Below are 19475 nucleotides of genomic sequence, written 5' to 3' on the forward strand. Positions count from 1 at the left end.
ATAAATTTAAAATTCTTTCAATTCTTGAAAGGAAGGAAATTGTTAAATTAAACCATGTATGCAATCGCTGTCTGTCAACAAATCATTCTAACCCCAGTTCTTTTTTCTGTATAAACTGCAAAAACAAAAGTATTAACGCAATGCATAATATCTTACTATGTGAAGATAAATGTATTACTAATCAAAAAATAAATTCTGCAGCGAACAAAGGGTCTGAGTCATCAGTGACCTTGGCTTCCCAAAGCGTTTGTATTAGCGAAGGATTGCTTAATACTGCTATTATTTTTATTCATGGCCCAAAACGGAGAATAAAGCTTAGTTGCGTTTTTGACTTAGTTTCAGACACTAATTATTTAACTTTGAAGGCAGCAGATAAGTTAGGATTAAATAAAATAAAAACCAACTCCACTGTACAAGGCCTAAATTCTGTTTCAAGAATTAATCATTTTGCAAAGGCAGCTGTTTCGATCTTTGATGATACATTTCACTTCATGATGTTGACTTTTTCCTCATTCCAGAAGTAATAAAAATACATCCTTCAAAGAAGATAACTATTTCGGAACTTACAATTCCTCCAGATTGTGTTCTTGCAGATAAAGATTTTAATCAACCTTCAGAGATTTTTTGCTTGTTAGGAAGTGAACTCTTTTTTGATATTTTTGGTCCAAACCAAATAAAATTGCCTAACTGTAACTTCAAATTAGTAGAATCTAAATTTGGATTTATTGTCGCAGGATCGTATAATGATGAATCTTGCTATTAAAATCTTTGTTTCCTTTCAAAGGGTTTAAGTAACTAAGACGACACTCTACGCTCTTTTTGCAAACTAAATTTAACGATGAACTTTCATATTGTGAAAATCATTTTAAAAGAAGGCATATTAGGAAACCTTGTGGTAGATATTCTGTTTCACTACCATTCAAACCAAATATTGAAGAAAATGTAAATTTAGGGATTCTAGAACCATTGCGTCTAAACGCCTTGATCAACTCTGGAGACCTCTAGATCGTGATAACAAATTAAAAGTTCTTTACACATAATTTATTGAAGAATATCTTTCTTTAAATCATATGGAAGAACTTTTGGAATTAGATGAAATAAAATCTGACGATGGATTCTTTCTTCCACACCACGGTGTAGTTAGATCTGGATATCGCGCTCTTCCCTTAGGAGTAGTTTTCAATGGCTCACAAAAACTAATCTAAATATCACCGTTAATGATGTTCTGTGTAAAGGAAGTACACTTCAAGAAGACATTTTCTATAATGCTTCGAGCGCGTAAACATCGTTATTTCTTTAGCTGTGACATATGCCACATGTTTAGACAAATTGAAATAAATCCTTAACAGAGACATTTTCAAAAAATCCTTTAGAAAAAGGGTCCAAATGAACCAGTTCAAATTTATAAATTGAAAACGGTCACTTATGGAACAACACCCGCGTGTTACCTGTCTATGCGAATTCTAAAGCAACTCGCAATGAATGAGAAAGACAACTTTCCCATTGCAGCTAATGTTGTTCTGCACGATGTTTCCTTGGATGATATTTTAACTGGATGCTCTAGTCCCCATGAACTTGTTTTAAAAATCTGAACTTATTCTTCTCTTTAAAAGTGCAGGAATGAGAATACACAAACGGAGTTTTTCGCATGCAAACAGCGAGTCTCTCGATTTAAATTTCGATCAGTTATCTGATGAAACTGTAAAATCTTTGGATGTTTTGTGGAGCAGTTCTTCAGACACCTTTTGTTTCAAAGTTTCTCTTCCTCCTACCAATTCGATCTTCACGAAGGGAGATGTCGTCTCTCAGATCGCACGCCTATTTGACCCTCTTGGTCTTTTAGGACCTGTAATAAGCAAAGCCAAATTCTTCATGCAAAAATTATAGCTACTTAAATTAGATTGGCATAGGAAACTACCTATAGCAATTTTCAACGAATGAACTTCATTTGTCCAATCTTACCGGATTTAGAAAAATTTAAAATCCCAAGATTTGTCTTATTAGAGCATCCTGTAAGAATCACACTTCTTGGATTCACCGATGCCTTGGAAAAGGGATTTGCAGCTGTAGTAAATGTTTCTATTCAATCAAAGAATGGTAACAAAAACTGTCACCTTCTTCGTAGTAAATCAAGGATAGCACCTTTCAAGACTATTCATTCCCGGTTGGAGCTTTCGAGCTGCCTTCTGCTGTCTAAGCCGGTAAACAAAGTTGCGGCTGCACTCAAGACTGATCGTCCAGAAATAACTTTATTCTGATTCTACAATCGCCTTAAGCTGGATAAGGACTTCTCATCTTCTCCAGACATTTGTCGCTAATAGAGTGGCAAAAATACAAGAGTTAACTAAAAACTTATCGTGGCAACATATATCGTCAGAAAATAATCCAGCTGAGCTCCTTTCCAGAGATTTGAATGCCCCAGACTTGGTCAAGAGTGAACTGTGGTGGAAGGGCCCTTATCCTTCAAAGCTTGAACATGCTGAATATTCTCATAACTGTACTGATGACATTAAGAAGGAATTTAAAACTTCTGTGACTAAAACACTGCTACTCTCAGCTGGAATTGATTTATTTCATAATATTGTTTCTGTAACTAATAACTTTTGTAAATTAATTCAAATTCTTAGTTATATTTTCAGATTCATCAAAAATGCCAAGTCACCAAGTGATAAACGCACCACTGGACTTTTTACTCACAAGGCGCTTATTGGAGCAGAGATATGGTTATTAAATACTGTTCAAAAATAAAATTTCCTAGTGAATGTTAAAATTTAATTAAAAGTGAACCTGTATCTTGTCATACCAAACTTGCTTCTTTAAATTGTTTTATTGATGAAAATAATATTATTCGTGTTGGAGGTAGATTACAAAACTCCTCTTTGTCTTTCAATGAAAAATGTCCTATAGTGTTACCAAGTAAGAATGCTATAACTTTAATGATTATAAGATATCATCATAATTGTTATCATAATAAATACTTTCATGTTGGATCTAACAATTTTCTATACCATGTTCGTCGAAAATATTGGCCACTTAATGGTAGAAATCTTACATGCCAAATTGTTCACAATTCTATGATTTGTTTTAAAAATAAACCTGTGATATCAAATCAATTAATGGGTAATTTACCCAATGAAAGGGTAACTCCCACTTCTCCTTTTAACGACTGTGGAGTAGATTTCTGTAGTCCATTTTTGGTAAAATACAAAAATCGGCGTAAAGGAGTACTGAATAAAATTTATGTTTGCATATTTGTATGCATGGTTACGAAAACGATCCATTTGGAATTTGTGTCTGATCTTACTTCACAAGCATTCATTACCTAAATAATTTACAAGAAAGAAGTAAATTGAAATTTAACAAATTGAAATAGGAACTCTTGTTTCAGTTAAAAATGAAGCCCTTCTAGGTACCAAATGGATCACAGGTAGAATTACAGACATTTTTTCCTGGGAAAGATAATAAAATTAGAGTTGGGAATATTAAACTTCCTGATGGAAAAATAACTAAAATATCAGAGATGTTTGTATTGTGCTAATTATTAACTATCATTCTTGCATTACTCCTCAATTTTTAAGGGCAAAAGATATTGCTTTGTACATTTGTTCATTCATTTAAAGCATAATGAATCTTTAAATTAAAAACAATATATATTGAATATTACAGTTTTTGGAAAAATTTTGCAATATAAGAAAGCAAGTCTTTTGCAAAATATGAAAAAAATTGTAAGCAATGGTCAATGTTTATTAAAACATTTTTGTAGTTAAGTTTTGTTAAACGAAAATATTAATAACTTGAAAATAGTCTTGATCTTCTCTCATATAAGTTAAAATAGGGCGTCTCAACATTCCCCCCCCCCATCTCTCGACTCTTTCGAAAAAATAACAGCAGCCCCATCCACTGGCAGAAAAATAAATAAAAATTGGAAATTTTGAATTATGATGAATAATAAAAAATTATATTTTAAAAAATTCTATTACTCAGGAAAGTTTCAATAATCTTTTTTTGAACTTAAAATGTTTTTTTTTTCTTTCACTATTTTTTGTGATCTCGTGTTAGATCGCTCTGAGGTTATTAAATGAAATTGAATAAGCAATGTTCTATGAATGATCTTTGTTTCTTATTTTGATGTCCAACAAATCGATTGAAGTATAGAAAGTCAATGTCATCAATGCATTGTAGTAATTTTTAGGCAAATTTCTAATTATAATTCCTTTATTTAATACTTATTTTCTTTATTGTTTTTCTCCAATAGTAGACTTAATTAAATTCATTTGTTTGCAAACTATAATGAAAAACGAATAGATATTACTTGCATATGAATTTATACACATAAAAGAATTCCGGTAAATGATAATCAAATTATGCCAATTAAAATTATATGGAATACTTTAATTATTCATTAAAATAAATGTGAAATTTTTATTTAAAAAACATATATTAATCAAAATTAGATATATTGATTGATATGTTATACTTACACTATGAGCATTTATTTGACATTTTTAGAAGGAAAGCAAGAAAAATCAGTGGAAAAGGCCACCTACTGGTTTAATCAATCTTTAAATTATAATTTATCAATAACTAAAAATACAAATAAATTAAATTTCTTTAATATAATACAATTCAAGAAGCTTCTAAAAAACGCTTCCCTATGTTCAACCAAAGCTTGTTTTTACAAATTACATACTACTTATGTCAACCGTATGTAGTGTTGGATGGCATTTTGCAGCACTGACACGATGAGAACCTTCTTTTAACACACTGGACAATTTCATTTTTTTACTCAGTTTTAACTTAGTTACTAGTTTATTTTAGGTTAATTTTTTTGCTACATCAAGAAAATGCCTTTTATTATATTAATATTTAATCATTCAAGCTATTATTTAAATGGACACTGTTTATAAATATTGTAATAACTAGGCCAATATCATGAAATATATTGGAATCAGACAAATTATAATCAAGTATTACAAATTTATTTTATAGAATAATACTTTAATTATACCTTAAAACTTCTCAGACCAGTGATCCAAAATAGTAGCCAAGTTGGATATCTGCCAATGACTGTGTAATGTAATTGTATTTCAATAAGATTTCATTACATTTGGGTACATTATTATCTTTATAATATCAATGAATTTTAAAATATTTAACAAATCTTACTTTTTAAATAATTTACAATACTTAAATGATAATTATAGAGCTTTTATGGAAACAACACTTCTATGTATCCTATTTTCCATGTCTACTACATTAAATGCACTTCCCCATATAAGCTCGTTTCTTTGAATTTTTATCATGGTATCAAAGTAACTCTTATTATTAGATATACTTTAATTTTAAATATAAACCAAAAAGAAATATAAAATGTAAGCCAAAATCTGTCAAATAGTATATGACAGATATAATTCAAAATTTGATATGGGTCTATACTTCAGATGCTAAAATTATGTATCAAATTTCATTTACCTAAATCATTTATGTTTCAGAATTTACAGCATTCATGTCAGGGCAGACTGACAGACGATCAACCTCTTGACGGATATGGTTCGAAATTTGTATACAAAAATTTTAATTTTAGATGTTATAGAAAATTTTAAATGTTAGATGTTTTATCTATCTAACTCTTAAGATATTATTTTCACTTGTATTCAGTAAGTCGAACTAAGTACTTCCTATGAATAGATTTTGTTCCAAATCTAATAGAAATCGATAAATTTGGTGTAAAGAGCATCTACTGAATTTCATCCATCTAGTCCATAGTAATTCTGATTCACCATGCTTACAGATCGGCACATAAAATTCCTTTTTTTTTTTTTTTTTTGATGGAATGAGGTTTCAAACTTGAAGGCTAGTCAAAATCTCGAAGTCGAATTTGTTGAAATTACAGTTATTTTTCTTTGAACAAATCAAAAAGCGTAAACTTTTTCACTTTGTACAAGAGAAAGTAAAAAAGCAAAAAATATCTTTCTTATCATTTATCCCTCTTTGATTTGTTTGAATAACCTATAGTGGATTAATTTAGCATCATTCGAATTGTTAGTTTCACACCACTACAGTAATAAAAAAATAAAAAGCAATTGTAAATGCATTTAGAAGATTGTCAGACCAGGCCAAATTATCCATTTTTAAATATATTGTAGAAACATCGTCTTCAGCCAGCAAAAAAGTTACGTAAAAAAGTGTAGCAAATCAGCTTTCAAAACAAGCCAACAATGCAATCGTTGCTAAACAGTGTTTATATTAAGATAATATAAGTAAAAGGAAAATAAGTTTAAATTTAAAATTATTGTGAATCTTTTTGCTATGTTTTGCATGTAACAGAACAAATCGTGAACGACGTACAATCCAACTGGAACCTCTGTATCGATAACATACAGTTGTTAATCATTAGCAAATGCGCATCTCCATGTCGAAACTCAAATTTCCCAAAAACATGTTTTCAATCTCAGGAGAGTCTAAAACGTAGAGATCAAAATATCAAGTTCGATTTATTTATTTATTTTGACGATTACAATACTTTCTGTACCTTCGTATAAGAGAAAGTGATAAATTACCGAGGTCGTATTTTCTGCCCCACCCCTCCCCATCATACTTGCCTATAAAATGTTCAATAAATATTCTACTATTTTGCGTCCGTTACGGTTCCAAATGCTGATACGTACACATCAAACGACAACCAACACATCTACATATAACCCCAATGACTTTTATTTATATTAAGTTAAAAGTCCTATTTTTTAATATGGAATGTACCGTTCAATATCTGGGAATGGACGCAAAACTACACTATCTATATGTAAACATTTGAATTAAATCTTCTTATATTTAAATATAAACGCATATGCTCTAATCTAATATTCTTACATACAAGTCCCTCATGATGAATGCAAAAAGAAAAATGTTAACCCTTCATTGCATGATTTTTTTTCTTTCTTTGTGAAATAAATAATATAAAATAGTTTTAAAAAATTATGATGGAAATATCCATCATCATGGAAATTTACATGTTAAGCTCAGTACAAAATCTTCATTGTCCCTCTCTTCTAAATTTCTCCAATCATTATCGCTTTTATTAGCAAAATAATCTCAGATTAGTTATATAAAAAGTATTCAAGAAATAGACGTTCTTCGCGTGCGGAATTACAAGTCCAAACCCGCTATAATGATTGTGACATTTGACTTTTTTTTTTTTACAGCTACGTTTCTTATTACACAATAGTCAAGAAAAAAGTTGCCAGCAACAACCAATTTACAGTACTGTTTTGAATACAATTTTTTGTTCACTAAATGTTATGATGGAAATGCCCATCATCGTGCAAAGAAGGGTTAAAATGCTGTGTAAAATGTCGGTGAGATATGCAAATGATGGATGTCATTGTGATTGAATTCAAAGACATAATTTGATCATCAAGTCCTATTTCCGTGTTTTGTTTGAGCCTGAATTAAATTTAAAATAATTTTAATTAAGGAAACTGAATTACGCGACTTGAGGCTAACTTCATCAATGATGGGAGTAAATATCCTTTTGAAATGTGTACTAAAATAATAATAAGCCCTATAAAAATAAACATAAAATTTAAAAAAAAAATCCTCAACAAATTTTGACATTCCTTTTATAACCCATGCGGAACTATAATATAAATATTAAAAGGGCTTTTGAACAAAAATATAAAGATCTGATGAAAAATTAAGAGGGTCATCATTACGTTCCCCCCCCCCCCCATATAGGTGATCGTGCCCCTCCATTGAACAAACACTAATGTCACTTCTGAGTACAGTGCTAGAATACAGCGGAATTTTTCAAACAATACAGGAAAAAAATAGGCATTTCAGAACGCTGTAAAAGACAGAAAAAGTTACCCACCTGGGTCGTGGGCGAGAGGAAACAGGTGGTAAAGATTGAGCGTCCTGCGCAGCTCTCGATCTAAAGTGTGCACACAAGCGACCAGCACGCGGCACGACCGATTCAAGTCGTCCATTTCCTTCTTTGGGATGTTTTCTTGTCTTTAAAAGAGAAAGCAAAAATTAGTCAAGATAATAAGTAAGGAATAGTCTAAATAACACTAGTATTGTTACAAATCTATAATTTTGCTTCCCATCACGGTTAGTTCAATTACTGGAAAGACGATTTTACGATCAGCTTTGCTGGATGAAGATCGGGTGCCGAGTCAGTGATCCCAAAGCTTGGCGACAAAGATAATACTGAAATCTTCCTGAATTTTGGTGATAGAGCCAATAGGAACCGAGATATGCCTGCTAGTTCCAGTACCGTCTCTGCCCGGCTCCGGGAACTATAAAAGGCCGGAAATCTCAAGCCGAAGTCAGTCGTGTATTGGATCGTGGAAAGAGTCAACAGCGAATAGTTGGATCAGTCCAGCGAAGAGCAAGCGCTGTGTGAAGCTCAAGCGATTGATGAATTGACCTGTATGCCGAGTCCTGGTGTTTATTATAGAAGCAGCATCGACTCATGTGAAGAGTAGATAGTCGTGTAGTACTGAATCGGCAGTTGAATACAGCTAAGGCGAGGAGACAGTGGAGAATTGCAGGCGTTTGGAGAGACCGTAGAGAGTAGCTACGAAAATTCCCACCTCCTGCAGAATTCTGTCTGGCTGCCTTGGGTACTGTGGTTATTATTACCACTGATTACTACTTGTGGACTACTGTTTGTACTGTAGTCTGTTGCCCGTGTTCGTTTCGGGTGTATATTTGTTTGCGTATTCTTGTCTTCGTGTTTAATAAAAATCGTTGTTTACAATTGAAACCTGCTGGTTGTGTTTCTTCAACGACTAACAAATCGGAGGAGCCCCGAATTCCTTAACAGCATGAATGAAATTCACGATCTGTCCATCAAAAAACGCATCCGAATTCTTTTGATCATATTGTTCATAACTATAATTGTTCATAACTATATATTGTTCAATAAAATTATAAATGCTCAATGCCGTATAATACATTCTCTATAGGTTCCAAAAAATATCTTCTCATGCAAAATATCATCCTCAAAGTTAAATTAACAGAAACTCAATCCCCCTCCCCCATTATTCAGCTGCAACTAATTTTAAATAAATACTCAGACTCTTCAGACTAAAATAGTTCTAATACATATAGCATTTTATACTTTTGGCAAAATGAATGATGAGGTATAAAAATTAAAATTTGGAATTCCCAATGGTTATCATTTTTCCAATATATTCCAAAATATAATAAATATTTGACAATAATTCTTATTTTACTTTAAAATAATTAATATATAAAACAAAAATTGTGCATTTTTAAAAAATATGAAGACACATTTTAAAATTTCAATTGATTTTTAAATTTATAAAATCGATCATAAAGATGCCATCGAAGCAGCAAGATCAATAACATCATTATCCAAAAATTTATCCGCTTTTTTCAAATATTTTTTTTAAATATATAGCAATAGTCAAAAGCTTTCGGATCTGTATGAATTTTGCTTTCGTTGAGGAACATCTTAATGTTACAAGAGAATTTGCTAGCAAAAGGAAAAAAAAAAAAAAAATATGAAGACACATTTTAAAATTTTAATTGATTTTTAAATTTATAAAATCGATCATAAAGATGCCATCGAAGCAGCAAGATCAATAACATCATTATCCAAAAATTTATCCGCTTTTTTCAAATATTTTTTTTAAATATATAGCAATAGTCAAAAGCTTTCGGATCTGTATGAATTTTGCTTTCGTTGAGGAACATCTTAATGTTACAAGAGAATTTGCTAGCAAAAGGAAAAAAAAAAAATATGAAGACACATTTTAAAATTTCAATTGATTTTTAAATTTATAAAATCGATCATAAAGATGCCATCGAAGCAGCAAGATCAATAACATCATTATCCAAAAATTTATCCGCTTTTTTCAAATATTTTTTTTAAATATATAGCAATAGTCAAAAGCTTTCGGATCTGTATGAATTTTGCTTTCGTTGAGGAACATCTTAATGTTACAAGAGAATTTGCTAGCAAAAGGAAAAAAAAAAAAAAAATATGAAGACACATTTTAAAATTTCAATTGATTTTTAAATTTATAAAATCGATCATAAAGATGCCATCGAAGCAGCAAGATCAATAACATCATTATCCAAAAATTTATCCGCTTTTTTCAAATATTTTTTTTAAATATATAGCAATAGTCAAAAGCTTTCGGATCTGTATGAATTTTGCTTTCGTTGAGGAACATCTCAATGTTACAAGAGAATTTGCTAGCAAAAGGAAAAAAAAAAAAAAAAAAAACAAAGCAGTTCTTCCAACGTTGCTTTAGATAAAGAATTTTTTTAATTAATGTAAAGATAAAGGGGGGAAAGATTAAAAAAATCTATAAGTGTAACAAATTTTACTCTGCGTAAAAAAAGTAGGAGGAATCATTTTCTGTAAATTTTCTTTTATATTTTTATCCTGGCTAATAGATTCTTTTGTAGGTTTTATTTAACAATGTTTTCTTTATTTTCATGTAAAAATGAAATAGCCACCTCTATTTATAACTAAAAAGACGAGAATATGCGATTTACAGTGTGTGAAAAAAAGTAGAAGGGCACTACTGCACTTTTTTTATTTGGTGGAATGTGCACGAGTACAAGATTAAGTATATACTTTTTTTAAATCTGTTTTTTCTGAGGAAAACGTATTTTGTTAAAACATTTCACTGATGCTTTAATTTCAAAAAGCCTAGAGGTATATCCTTAAATGATTTTCAAAAGGGTCAAATTGTTGTATATAAAGATGAAGGTAAGGGTATAAGAGAGATCGCTCGTATACTGCAATACCAATACAATTTCTAATTTTATTAAAAATCCAAACAGAAACGGAATAAGAAAGAAGACTGGTTAAATAAAACGAGGTCTTAACTAAAAAAATTAACGCCTCGTGAATGAAAGAATCTTGCTCATGAGCTTAAAAAGAGTAGTGGAAGTGTTGCAAGCCACTTGATGTGAAATCAAGCAGGACTTACTCATGTGTCCAAGCAAACAATATACAACTGCACCCAAAGGTCCAAAAGATTCGTTAAAAAAAAAAAAAAAAAAAAAAAATGGAGGAATCATCCAAAGTGAAAACTGTTAGACATTTAAAGAAAAACCATGCGAAAGTTATTTTCGGATCCGAATTTTACGGTCCTTGTGTTGTTTTTCCAATCCCGTTCCATGATATCAATGAAAGTAAACAAACCGATGATTCGAACCCGACCTTTTTGCGAGTTTTGTGGTTGGCAACAATCGAAATGCAAATCGAGCGACTATTTTAATTTCGGCTCGTGTCGTAGTTTTTAGGAGAAGAGAAGGATAGGGAATATGAGAAATGTGTTTAGCTCTAAGAGGGAGAGCATCGACTGTTTGGCGATGCAACTGTATGTTGCTTCAACATTTTTAACTATGCCGATTAGTTATTTTAGACGGTTCGAATCTGAGGTCTGGTAATGTTGATTTAAGTTTTTATTATTCAACTTATTATTTTGATTGCTCCAGTGACGAGCACATTGACTTTATTCTTGATTTTTAATAAAAGTCATTTTTTTAAGAAACTGCTTTCATCTTTATGCCTTCTTGACACAAAAATTTCACTGCTTGCTTTATTAAAGTTTCGTTAGTTTACCCTAAAGTATAACAGAGTTGATTATGAGCCAAGAAGGATAACAGTTGGTTATAGGCCCAGAAGTTTAACAGAAACAAACACATATTAATAATCGTTTGTCTTGGGCTAAGGAACTAATGTCATGGATCACAGAATGGATTTCTGTGATATTTTTAAACGAAAAAAAGTTTAACTTAGATGGTTCAGACGGTTATCAATACTATTGGCATTATCTGAAAAATGCAGAATAATGTTATTCAACTAGACAAATGGGAGGAGGAAATTTGATGGTCAGGTTAGCAGTTGGTTATGGAGCAAGAACAAGTTTGGTCTTTCTCAACGGTAGGCAGAAGCATTCAGACTACATTAATGTTCTGAATTCTGAGCTTATTCCTTATGGCTCCGAATTAGGAGAACAGTGGATGTTTCAACAAGATATAGCCTCAATCCACACTGCCAATGGAGTTAAAAATAATGTGCAGGTTTTGCCATGGCCAGCTAAAAGGCCCGATCTGAATATAGTAGAAAATATCTGGAAATTGCTTGTTCGTCGAGTATACGTAGTATACGTTCGAGTATACGTCGTCGAGTATACGTTCGTCGAGTATACGGTGGGAAGTAGGACCGTCGAGTATACGTTCGAGTATAGTTCGTCGAGTATACGTTCGAGTATAGTTCGTCGAGTATACGTTCGTCGAGTATACGGTGGGAAGTAGGACCGTCGAGTATACGTTCGAGTATAGTTCGTCGAGTATACGTTCGTCGAGTATACGGTGGGAAGTAGGCTGAATAGCTCTCTGAGTTTCGAGTGACCTCATGGGATAATTTTTATCAAACAGAAATCCAATCTTTGTATGATTCACTTCCAAACAGAGTATTCGAAGTCATAAAAACTAATGGAAAGAGTATTCCTTATTAAAACCGCTTATATTTTATTCTTTTTATAACTGTCCTACGTTTTTTACACGGTTTCAAATGAAAGAAATTTCAATTGTTCAATTTGTTGTCATTTATATTTTATTTTTGAATAGCATGGTAATGATATTAAAATCCTTATTTTAAAAAAATCTAGTGTCCTTCTACTTTTTTTACACTTACATTTCAAGAGAATTGAGTTTGCAAAGTGAGATGATTACAGCTGTTGAAATGTTTTGCGAGATATCCCTTAATCAAAATAAAAGCACGCACACACAGAAGGAAAATTCTATATAATGTACGAAAATATGAAATTAAATGTCTGAATGCATAAAACCTTATTGAATAAAATAAAATGGCAACTACTTGTGTATGGATAATACAGTAAAATAAGAATTTGATAAAATAACTTTCTTTAAAAAATGAAATCAAACAATAACAATATCTCAGCAAATTAACTGTTATTTAATATTCTTTCTGGAATAAATATTAAAAATTTAAAAAAAAAATTCTTACAAACGATTTTAAGTATCATTTGAATGAAATTTGAACTAACATTATGATATTTTTGTTTTAATTACAAAAGAATGTTATAGAAAATATGTATCTGTCTTACCTTTCAGCTGTTCTAAAATCTTTTTAATTAATTTTATTTTATTTTATTCTTGCTACTTCTAGCGACCAATTGGTTTGTCTGGAATATTGGTTTTCCTAGCTGTTAAACCATTAAAACGGAATGAATTTATTTAAAATTGCATGAAAAATATGAATTTAATGGAATCGATCTACTACAAATTATTCTTCATGCAAATTAAAAAAGCGTATACACTACAAAATGAAAGCAGAAGTGAAAATCCAACTTCGAAGTTGATATTAAAAGAAAACAGTTTTTTTTTTATCTTAATTTTAACACTGGTAAAGGAAAATTGAATGATTTGATCAAACAGTGGAAAGTTGTCATTTAAGAATTTAGTTAATAAAAGAAACATTGTTACAGATGTATATAAAATTAAATTTACTAAAATTAGAAAAAAAATTTGCAAGAAAATGAATTTGACATTATTAAAAAGGTAATTTATGGATGTAAAAATAATTTATTTGCTATAATATTTTCAGAAGATATTTCGGAATACCAAAAACATGTTTAATTTTTAATTAGGATCCAAATTAAACTATGGAGTTTGAGAAACTGACGATAATCTTCCCTGTGTTTTTAAGAGCATGTGTGCCAAATTTTATTAAGATCAAAATTTCATCATCATCAAAAATTGTAGTTTCAGTGGAATGTACTTTGCTTCTTCCCAGATTATTACTTTTTCTGAAATAATCGACAAGATCAGCAATTTGCAAAAAGAGCTGGAAGAACTTCAGGATTCTGTGAGAATGAAAGAGATTCATTCCAGAGAATATTGTTGATATAAAAATAAGTGCATAAAGCATAAAGGTGTTTCTTCCAACTCCTCTTTATATCCTATTTAACTTCCCTCTCTCTCTCTCTCTCTCTCTCTCTCTCTCTCTCTCTCTCTATATATATATATATATATATATATATATTATGATTTTATTCTTGTTTATTAAATTTACTGTATTGTATGTTTGTTTTATTTTATGATATTTATTCAATGTAATTAATTATCAATTCAATGTAAAGATTCAACATTCAATAATATTTAAATAATCTATACTTATAATAAAGCTCAATGTGTGCAAGGTCATTTGACATACAGCTATCAAATTTGGTACATGTATACCTTAGAGGTCGGGAATGTGCACCTGGGGTCCCTTTTTTTGAAATTTTAATTAGAATTTTAATTATTAATTAAAAACTAACTTTCCCTCCAAAAAAATCTTCCATTTTCCCCACCGCCAACTTTTCCGCAAAAAAAATCTTCCATTTTCCCCACCGCCAAATGAGTAGGGCTTCAATTTTTTTTTTCTCCCAACAGTCATGAGGCTAGGGTTAACGTTTTTCGGCGGATTATTTCAAACGATTCTGTTTATTTTCTTCATGTTTTATGCATTTAAAATTAAACATTGTTAATTAATCCATGTTTCAGATTCATTCTGAAGTACTTTTGGATTAAAATAACACAGAATAAAGGAAATTAAAAATGTATAATCTGCATAGCGTTACCCCAACTGGCGTAGAAAAATTCACGCATTTGCGTTACCGTAATTGGCGAAGAAAATTCACGCATGCTCATTGTGTTCCGATTGTTGCCATGACAACCATTATCAACGGACGATTTAAATTATTTTTAGGTTAGTTGCATGCTTTTGTAAGTAAATTGTATTTATGTTAGTTATATATTTTTTTTTGTATATGCTTATAGTTTTAAGTACATCGTTTTGTAAGTAGTTTTTTTAAACCTGTTTTCGACCGATTATTTTAAACGATTCATTTTATTTTCTTAGTGTTTGATGCATTTAAAATGAAACATTGTTAATGAATCGATCTGTTCATGATGAATCTGAGAAAATTTTGTTGACAAATTCTTGAGGTATTACATAAATGAAGAAAGATATTCTTTAGTGCCCATAAAGTTTAAACGCTCAGTGACTCTATTATCAGTAATCATATTATTAAAAAAAATGCTTTGTTTCAGTAAAAAATATTATTATATTAATTGCAGATTAATCATTTACACTTTAATTTAAAGCATAAATTCTACGAGGGGTAACAGAAAATTAGAGAGATACATATTACGTTATGACTGAAGGCCTTTATAATATTATGAGTGAATTATATGACTATCAAAATTTGAAGTTTTAAAATATTTTGCTGAAGAATCTATTAAAGTTGGAATTGCATAAAATATTTAATTATTAAAATTTTAACGAACATTAAGATTGGCGAACAGGCTGGTCGCCAAAGGCGGCTAGTATGTAAAAAAGAACATGTAATTTTTCAAAAACACTGCCATAGTCCTTTGTCAAAATGTATCCTTTGGATAAAAAAGGATATGAGAAAGGAAAGAATAAAACGGCACCAAACGAATTAAAAAGCGATGTTAATTAATTATGCAAAAACAATAATTCCATTGAAAATACCAATTAAAATTTTAATATAAGAAATAAAACTACATAACTACAAAAATTTAGAGAAAATAATTCAAAATATTAATTTTTTTTAAAAAATTAAAAGTTTTTAATAATTGATTGGCTAACGTAACATTTACCAAACAATATTTTCATCAACATTTTCGGCAGACATCCCGACATGCGCAGAACGGTTGAAAATTGAACAGAAGCGGTCAGACACGTGACCGTGAATTGACCCCATAGAGTTGATCGTAAAATGGTCTTTCCAACAATGGAACTAACCGTGCTAGGAAGCAACGTTACAGATCCGCAATAATATTTAATATTTTCTTTCAATTTAATAGATTGCAATTAATTAAAAAAAAATGCACGATTATTTTTTTTTTTTTTTGGCGGACTGCACATATTAACACTCGGAAAGATCTTAATACAGTGAAAGTGAATATCTGGAGAGCAGAGAGATTGAGAGACGACTGGAATTCCACGTTTCTTCCAGAAAGTCTGGATCAGGCGTGACAAATGATTCAGAGCATTTCATGATTTGTCGTCGTTCAGAAGTCTGGTCTTTTGCACCGAACTGCATCTCTAAGTTCGGCGTAGCACTTGTTGATAGTACTCTTCTGTTATTGTTTGTTCTTTCGGTGCATATTCGCGATGTACATTTCCACGAATATCAAAGAACATAGTTAGCATCACCTGAATTTTGCATCGCACCTGTCGGCCTTGGAGACTCGGGATGCTTCCACTGCGACGACTGTGCTTTTCATTCTGGGTCGCACCCGCATAACCATGACTCATCCCTAGTAATCGCAGTATTCAGAAACTGTGTTGATAGTGTGCAGAAGGTCCTGCGCAATCTCAAGACGGAGCTCTTCTTATTGTACCGACTGCAGTATCGACAGAAACTTCGCAGGCACTCTGCGCATGTTCAAATCATCACGCAAAATTGTATGTGCAGAATTATTAATGATCCCAACCTCTTCGGCAATCTCCCATACGGTCAAACGAAAATATCTCTTTACCAGATTTTCCATCTTCTCAACAACAGCTGTATTCCAAGGGGTTGTGACCTCCCTGGATGATGATCTCAAACCACCAATGTGCAGCCATTTTTGAATCGCTTAAACCATTCCTTCACTTGTGTTACTCCAATAGGATCGCCTCCAAACACTTGCTGAATCTTAAGAATTGTTTCGCTTTGAGAGTCACTCAGCTTTCGACAAAATTTGATGCAATATCTTTGTTCAACTCGTTCAGTCATCTTGAGAAAAATCAAAAATCTGACGAACACTTTTAACAGCACCTTACTCAGCGGCCAGCAAACAGCGACTGATACACTCGAACACGGAGGGAAAATTCAAGCATGCGCATTAAGTTTTCTTCCACTGTGCACAGTGGAAGAAGACAACTTAACCACTGTGCACAGTAGCGCCTCTCTAGCATCATTACCATACGCAGGAAAATTCAAGATTTGATATTTTTTAGATAGCGCTCGTGTAAATATGTAGCCGTAGACTGATATTAAAAAAAAAAAAAAGGTATGAAAGTTTAAAAGCATTGATATAAACTTTCAAAATTTATACGTTCCGCATTCAAGTGTAAGTAACTTAGTTGCATGTATGACATATTGGAATTCTGTCAAGTTGATCAATAAAATCATTTTCAAATCAATGAATCATTTTCAACTAGGCTGTTCAACGATTAATATGGAATGCCTTATTTTTAATAATCTGGCAATTTGAAATGGCTGAAAAACATGAAATTACAATCTACTACAGCGTGCAAATTAAAAAGTATATATATTTCGAAGTAAAAAATCCTATTTCGGAGTTAATGATTGACAAAAGCATACGAATGAATATTTTAACGGATAACTTTTAATTTTATCATAACATTAAAAAAAAAACATCATCTTGTGCATCAAATTTAATTTAAAAAATTCATTAAAATTTAATAAATACTGCACAGAAATGAAATTAATATTGTTAAAAAGTTAACCTTTTGAGTTTTAAGACAATGAAAAAATCATTTTGAGATAATACTTTTGAAAGATATGAACATCAATTTCCATAGACAAGTAATGGCACTTGCCCATCTGGAGAAGGTTAAGCTTATTTCTGCGCTTGATTAAATCTTTTGCTTTACGTCCATTTTTATCCACTTGTGCTTTAGCATCTTTCCCTTAAGTAAATGAAGTTTTTAGCGACACGGCGGCCTGCAACCGTGCATTCCTTTTAAACCTTTGTGTCTTTATTAATTAGCTAAGCGAAGCGTTGAATGAAATGCAGCTTAAAAACGTTCAGTAAAGCATCTGAAATTCGTACGATGGTTTGATTGTTGCCATTTGACAGAGAATTTGACATTAAAAAAGGACGATTTCTGTGCCACTTAATCGTTCTTATAAATTCTTTTAGGTTTGCCATATAGGCAAAAACTTTATTCTGTAATCGCTATTACTTGCCTATAACTGATATTCATATATTCTTAAACTATTATCTCAGTGGTTCTTGTATTATCCTACAATCAAACACGAATTACCTTTTTAATAATATCAGCTTCATTTCCAAACATTTAAAAAAATTTAATAATTTTTAAAAATTTATTTTGGTTTTAATTTGAAACAATTTTATGAAGAAATTCAAGCTCATCCATCAAAACTTTAACTACATGCTTTTGCCAGTGTTAAAACTCAGATTTAAAAAAATGCCTTCTTTGGACATTACTTCCGAAGTAGGATTTTCACTTTTCTTTTTAATTTGCACACAACTAATTTGTAATAGACTTATTCAATTAAAATCAATTGTTTCAGTAACACTTCAATAACACTTCGAAAAATGTTTTAAAAAATGCATTGTTTCATTGCCAAAAAATTCAACAATATGGGCGAATCATATGGTCGTCAAAAATGGTTAATACTGAATATTATTCAAGATAGTGAAAAGTTTCATTCGAAACATTGCTATTTTGGATGGGAGGGAAAAATCACTCGATACTCTTTGATCAACTAATGGAGAATAAAATATGCATTATTAAAGGATTGCTCTTCCAGACATTGGACTAAACCTCGTGAAAAGAACTATTGATGATGCAGAGGTCATTGCTAATATTTTGCATAATTCGACACTATGAACAAATAGCAGCGACTTGGTTAGTGTGAAACCTTAATTTGAAGCAAACAAAATCTTATCAAAATAGAAGATATGACAAAACCTGTCTTGTTTTCTAAAATAAATCTTGAAGGAGTATTAGGGTCGCAACAAAGAAACTGTGATCTGAAACCTATAGACAAAAATAATATAAACTGGAACTGCTTGCAAATACGAAGCCATGCCGAATTACAAAGAATCGAAATCCATAAACGAACTATTAACTATTTTTATTTTACCATTATTTCAACAAAAGATGTTCCTATTCCATAATAAATTCGCACTTATGCAAATAAAAATTAAATCTAAAAAGTATAGCATATACAAGCAAACATTTTTAATTAATTATGCTTCAGTTTACGAGGAAAAGTAAGGCACATTCATCAAGCCAGAGGAATTTTAATGGATAGTTATATCGGCTATATGGATGCAAAGAATGAGAAGACGACCAACCTTCTCAAGGCCTCAGAGAGTTGCGAGGTGGTGGATACGACTGTGTTGCAGGCCTTCTGCTGTCGCTCCAGAAGCTCTTGTCGCAGGTTGGCTCCATCCACGTTCGTGCCAATGGTCAGAGCCAAAGAATGGTATTTACAGATCTGATGGCTTAGGTCCTCCACCTCCTGAAAAAAAATAAATTGGTATATGATGCAAGCAATACCTCGACTTAGCCAAAGATCATGAGGAAAACTTGATGGAGCCGCCGAAGAGCAACCCCACCTAGCACGATAAAACAAACAATATTTGATGACATTAGACATTTCCAAACAACAAAGAACCATCTA

The 19475-nt window shown here is 31.4% G+C and overlaps 1 protein-coding gene across 2 annotated transcripts in view; it reads right to left on the reverse strand.

The window, feature by feature from the left end:
• The window catches only part of LOC129981912 (regulator of G-protein signaling 9-binding protein-like), a 46855-nt gene that overhangs the window by 16924 nt on the left and 10456 nt on the right, over positions 1 to 19475 (reverse strand). For both annotated transcript variants that reach the window (XM_056092968.1, XM_056092967.1), the window contains exons 3-4: positions 19147 to 19313; positions 7871 to 8010 (exon numbers count right to left, since the gene is read on the reverse strand). In XM_056092968.1, the coding sequence (XP_055948943.1) occupies positions 7871 to 8010; positions 19147 to 19313 (307 nt within the window). The remainder of the gene's footprint in view (positions 1 to 7870; positions 8011 to 19146; positions 19314 to 19475) is intronic.

This window comes from Argiope bruennichi, chromosome 8 (assembly GCF_947563725.1).
Source record: "Argiope bruennichi chromosome 8, qqArgBrue1.1, whole genome shotgun sequence".
NCBI classification, from domain to species: Eukaryota; Metazoa; Arthropoda; class Arachnida; order Araneae; family Araneidae; genus Argiope; species Argiope bruennichi.